This window comes from Alligator sinensis, unplaced genomic scaffold (assembly GCF_000455745.1).
Source record: "Alligator sinensis unplaced genomic scaffold, ASM45574v1 scaffold58_2, whole genome shotgun sequence".
In the NCBI taxonomy this organism is placed as follows: domain Eukaryota; kingdom Metazoa; phylum Chordata; order Crocodylia; family Alligatoridae; genus Alligator; species Alligator sinensis.
This window is the reverse complement of record NW_005842405.1, coordinates 345,596-351,861: the sequence shown is the minus strand read 5'-3', so window position 1 is coordinate 351,861 and position 6,266 is coordinate 345,596. Positions and strand designations below refer to the sequence as shown.

Sequence of the window (6,266 nt, the reverse complement as noted above, 5' to 3'; positions counted from 1 at the left end):
CCCCAGCCAGGTGATTATCTAGCCTCCTTTTGAAGACCCCCAGGGTAGGAACCAGCACCACTTCCCTTGGAAGTTGTTTCCAGATCCTAGCTGCCCTGACTGTGAAGTAGTGCCTCCTGATCCCTAGCCTGAATCTACTCTCTGTCAACTTACGGCCGTTATTCCTCGTTGCTCCCGGTGGTGCTCGGGGGAACAGGGACTCTCCCATAGCCTGCTGGTCCCCCTGGGCCAGTTTGTAGATGGCCACCAGATCCCCTCTTAGCCTTCTCTTGTGGAGGCTGAACAGGTTCAGGTCCCATAGCCTCCGCTCACAGGGCCTGCCTTGCTGTCCCTTGATCATGTGAGTGGTCCTCCTCTGGACCTTCTCAATGCTATCCACATCCATCCTGAAGTGCAGCAACCAGAACTGGACACCTCAGTACTCCAACTGAGGCCTGACCAGTGTTGCATAGAGGGGGAGGATCACCTCCTTGGACCAGCTCGTGATGCATCTGTGGATGCATGACAAGGTGTGGTTAGCCTTCCTGATCGTGTCCCCACATTGGCGGCCCATGTTCATTTTGGAATCAATAATGACACCAAGATCTTTTTCTGCCTCTGTGCTGATGAGAAGGGAGCTCCCCAGCCTGTAGGTATGCTGATGGTTCATCCTCCCCAGGTGCAGTACCTTGCACTTGTCAGTATTGAATCCCATCTTGTTCTCATCTGCCCACCCCTGTAACCTGTCTAGATCTAGTTGCAGCCTGTCCCTCTCCTCCAGCATGCCCCCTTCTCCCTACATCTTAGTGTCATGCACGAATTTGAACAAGGTGCTTTTCGCCCCCTTCTCCAAGTCACTGATGAAGATGTTGAACAGTGCGGACCCGAGGACCAAGCCCTGGGGGACCCCACTGCCCACATCCCTTCAGGTCAAAAAAGACCCATCCAGCACCACTCTTCAAACGCTTGCCCATCACGACCACTCTTCAAACACCCATCCATCACCTATTCTTCAAACACTCCTCCAACAACAGTGGTCTTATTTACACTTAATTACAAAAGAAAAAAATAAGTACATACATCCAAGTTTTTGCCCATGTTCATTCACTGGAGGTATGGATAAAGATGGAAGGAGATACAACCATTTCCAAATTCTGTAGCTATAGTATATAACAAATGGCTCTAATCAGTTCTCAATTGCACAAGGTAAACTAACAGAATTGTTTATTGCATAAATGCTCTTATATTCATTGTTTTTTTTTAAAACATTAAATAAAAATAGCAGAGGTAAGACTCAGCACTAAAATGAAAACAAATAAAAGACCTGTTCCAGTTTTGGGCATAGCCTTTTCTGAGGTGGATTCATTTGTATTCTGTGATCCAGGGCTTTTTTTCTGACCATTGGAAGCATATGCTCTCACTTGGCTTAGTGACTGGACTGACAGACGGTTGCACAGGAGTACATGACAGATGCCTCCACAGCTCACTGAAGTTTGCCATCCTGAAAGAAGAAAAAAAAGGCATAAGCAACACATAAGTACTGACAATGGGGACCACAACTCCACACCACCGCCACTACCTCAGGGCTTTTTTTCTGACCATTGGAAGCATATGCTCTCACTTGGCTTAGTGACTGGACTGACAGACGGTTGCACAGGAGTACATGACAGATGCCTCCACAGCTCACTGAAGTTTGCCATCCTGAAAGAAGAAAAAAAAGGCATAAGCAACACATAAGTACTGACAATGGGGACCACAACTCCACACCACCGCCACTACCTCTGGGGCCCCCCCCCCCCCCCCCCCCGCCACTACCTCTGCTGGCGGGCGTCGAGTCTGGCTGGGCTGCAGCCCTGTGCCCTAGTTGGTGCAGAAATCATGCCACTGCTGTCACCCCCACTGCTGCCAGGTCCCAACCTCAGCCGTGCTGCAGCCCTGTGTCCCACTATCAGTGCAGAAGTCTGGGGGAGGCACATGCCCTCCCCTATTCCTGCCAATGCGTCACCTATGAAAAAAGGTTCTCTTTTCAATGGTGTTCACAACAGGAGAACATATGTCCATAAGAGTTGTTGATATTTATGGAAACAGCTTTTAGAAAATATTTTTGCCCAGTATACCCATGTATTCAAATCTCAGAAGCTTTACACAACCAAGGCAAAAACAAATGAAAATTAATCCATCCACCAATTTCCCAGGCACCTCCTGTCTCCCTTCAACCATTCATTTTTAAGCACACAGATATCCTGTTATATTTTTGTTAAGTTTCTCATTTAATTATATGTGCATTGTTTCAAAAATCTAGATTATCTTTGACCCTTTGCCACAGCAGACGACTCTAACATTTCTAGATTAATCCCTCTATTACCACTCTGCTCCCAAACATCATCATAGCAAGCAACATATTCAGCAGTCAGAAGAGGTATTACAGAATAAGGACAATGGTGGACCACTAGAAAACCAGTTTTACCTCATTCCGCTACGCTTGTCCAAACACAGTATACTAAATTGAACATGCAAAATATTCAATGGTCTTAATTCAAGTGTAATATCTCAACCTACTGTAGAGTTAAGCCACAATTAAAGCAAGTTACATATGAAATATCATTCATCTCAAAGAATCATAATATTACACACATGCAAACATGTAGCATATGAAAAAAAAGCCAGTCTTTTAAGACGGGCGCAGAATAACAACAGATATATTCATTTATTTCATAGACATTAGGGCTGAAAGGGACCTCATGAGATCATCTGGTCCAGCCCCCTGCTCAAAGAACAGGAAGTCAGCTGGTGTCAGATGACCCCAGCAAGATAATCAATCATCCAAACGCAACTTGAATGTATCCAGAGTAGGTGCTTGCACCACTTCTGGGGGCAGTCTATTCTAGACTCTGAAGACTTGGACAGTAAAGTTCTTCCTTATGTCCAGTCTAAAACAGCCTTCCAGCAGTTTGTAACCATTGGACCTTGTTTTCCCCTGGGGTGCCCTGGTGATGTGCATCAAGATCTCTCCCAGATCTTGATGCACATCCCTTATGTATTTATAGGGTGCCACCAAGTCCCTCCTGAGCCTATGCTTTTCCGAGCTGAGGAGTCCCATGACTCTCAGGCTCTCCTTAGAAGGCCTGCTCTCTTGACCTCTGTTCATGCACATGGTTCTCTATTAGACTCTCTTGAGCTTCTTCACATCCTTTTTAAATTGTGGAGCCCAGAATTGGATGCAGTATTCCAGCTGCGGCCTCACCACAGCCAAATAAAGCAGGAGAATGACAGCTTGGGTCTTGCTTGAGATGCATCAGTAGATGCAAGCCAGGGTTGTTTTTTTTTTTTTGCTTTGCCAGGTGTTGCATTGCATTGGTATTTCATGATTGACCACAAGATGAATATGACCCCCAAGTCTCTTTAATGCTGGTCTACCTTGATTAACAGCCAAATTCTGCTAAACTAATCTTGCTGATACTTAAGACAGATTATTTAACAGCTTTCCTCTGATGAAATAACTTTATCCACCACTGAAATGCAACAGCTTATTAAAAAACAGGAGTGCTGGCTTTGGGAAATAAACACGCATAAAATCAAGAACATCTAATTTATTTATACTGCATGTAATCCAACATTAAATATATGACTACATTAGATAAGTCATCTCTCAACAGTCACAAGAATATGCTTGACAAAATTATGGACTCCATAAAACAGCTTAGTCTTTTCCATTTATTTTGACACACTGCAGCAAGAATTGGTCAAAAAGGCCAATTCTAGCAGCCCATGGGATGAGCATATCTAAGGAACCCCCGTTCTGTAGCCAACAGCATAAAGTGGAGAGATGAGGCATCACGTGTCCCACCTGCTTTCGAATCCTCAGCCAAAATGATGGAGTACTTATTTACAACTGGGCAACTTTGGGAGTCCACAACTCCTGTCTCTGGAGCAGGATGCCCGAGTACTGTGCCACCAGACCCCCAAGTTAGAAACAGGCACATCTGCAGGAATAAAAAAAACACTACTTCATACAAAATACAACTGAACTATCAAGATGATCCAGAGATCAAAAAAACCTTCTGAATGGGTAGTTCTGCAATTCAAAAATGCAGCAAGTGTTCCTAAATGCTTGTCTAATAAAATTAAAATTACAGAAATATATTTTTTACTGATCAGATACATGCTTTGAGGACCAACTATATTTAGGATGTTTCCATTGTACAGGGGAAGAGGTGGAGAAAGGCATTTATTTAGTTTAGAAACAGCTGCTTCATTCCCAGTTTCGTTTATCAGCATCTTTACTGAATAGATGATCATTAATGAGAAATTTTCTTAAGCTTGTTGTTCATTTTTAATATTTTAATAAATAGGCTTGTGACAAGCTTCTATGTCCAAGTTTACATAAGTACTTTAAAGACCATTAAACTGCTTTAGCTATTTCAAGAACTCACTTTCATTGCAAGCATGTTAAAAAGCAAATACATCCAATCTTTCATTGTAAAAAACACAGAAAATTGACTACAGTTAATTTAAAAACAAAACTATTGTTCAGGTTTCCTATTCCTCACCATAAAGCAACCCAAGACTCCTTCTGCAATGAGTTCCATACAAAGTGACACCTGTGTTTGTGCAGAGCCATTTGCAGGAGCAACCCTAAGCTTACATATTCAGAGAACTCTGACCTGTATACATTGGGCTAAAATTATTGAGACATTAAGTAGTCACTATACCTCATTTTACACTATACTACAATATGCTGATGTTGGACAGCTTTTTGTGCATATAACTATCAGTGAAGCATTTGTTTTAGAGGGTGCGGGGGAAAAACGGACAAACAGCAATACAGAACCATGTAGACATAAAAACAGCCGAGCCCCGAGGCCAACTGGTCCCCACTCCACCATTAATCCCCTTAGTGTGCGTTATTGAGGTATGTATCCCATTCTACATAGAAAGCATTAACCTGAAAAAAAAATCTCTCTTCACTCCTTTTGTTCGTCACATCCTTGCATTTTACAGCAGTATCCGAATGTATAAATACTTAATGCACAGTGCAAAAATATTTATGATTTGTGTTTCCTGAAAGCGAGAGCTTTAAACAAGGCCAAATAAAAGTATGAAAAATGGATGAAAAAGTGCTTGAATGCTACTCTTAATGAACTCGAATACCGAAGAGGTTTATGCCAGGACATGCGCTAAGACTATGAACAGATGGAGTATTTATCCCTCGGTGAGTTGTGCCCGTGCGAGTCCTGGAACAGAGAAATGCTGAGACCAGCACATACACACTGTTCTTCCAACCACAGTCTAGTACGTGGCTGAAGGCACTGCCTCTTTTTTGCCACTGATTCAATCCCAGAAAAACTGTTCAGATGCACTGTATGTTGGCCCAGGACAAACTGTGAGCTCTTCTTACTCTAGGAGCCTTTTTAGTATTTGTCCCAGGATAACACAAACACAGACATGTGAATAATTGCACTCTGTCCTTGAATAAAATGTTTGTCCCCAAAGAAACCATGACACTCATCTGCAGCCTCCGATCAAAACTGGGGTAGCTGCAGCCACACCCAGAACATGACTGTCAGCTGGTGCTACCATCTTCATACCCACAATGTGGGCAGAGCCAGAGCCCCCAAGTAACTTAACCAGAACATAACTCTGGCTAAGCAGAAAGCCAATCTGTTCACGTGAAAGCAGACCTCCCAACAAGTAGCTGGCCCCTTCCAGAAAGTACCATTGGTAGACTACATACGGCAGCAATTCCCAAAGGGCGTACCGTGATGCTTCTGCCAAAACCAGGCTTGGGTAAGGCCAGGCCAGATCCAGTTGGCAGGTGTGTGCTGACAATTTTAATCCAGAAATTAAGTACGTCCCAGGTATCAAAAGCTGGGCAGACACTGACACTGAACATGTGCCGCAGATGCGCAGCAGCGCTGCTCTGGTGCCAGGGCAGGGGCACAGGGATGTCCCCGAGGTGGGGCCGCCCCAGCTGCCCCCACAGCGGGTACAACTGCCAGGCAGCGCAGAGCAAAGTTGACACAGGTGGGGACCGGGCAGACGCCCCCGCAAACCACCCTCGCGCCCCCACCACAGGGCCCAAGCGGCCCTGGCAGCCGCGCGCCAGTCGGGACCGCCGGGACGAGACGGGCCAGGAGGGCTGCGGCCTCCCAGCCCCCGAGCCCGGTCGCAGCCCCACTGCGCAGCAGGCCGAGGCTGAGGCTGAGGCGCAGGGAAGCCGGCGCACGACGCCCGCGGGCACTCCCGGGCCCGCACTCACCGCGGCAGGCGCGGCCCCGCCGGTCGAG

The 6,266-nt window shown here is 45.6% G+C and overlaps 1 protein-coding gene across 1 annotated transcript in view; it reads right to left on the bottom strand.

The window, feature by feature from the left end:
- The window catches only part of SLC30A9 (solute carrier family 30 member 9), an 82,777-nt gene that overhangs the window by 65,566 nt on the left and 10,945 nt on the right, over positions 1-6,266 (bottom strand). The window contains exons 2-3 of the mRNA XM_014522863.2: positions 3,827-3,962; positions 1,304-1,480 (exon numbers count right to left, since the gene is read on the bottom strand). Of these exons, the coding sequence (XP_014378349.2) occupies positions 1,304-1,480; positions 3,827-3,962 (313 nt within the window). The remainder of the gene's footprint in view (positions 1-1,303; positions 1,481-3,826; positions 3,963-6,266) is intronic.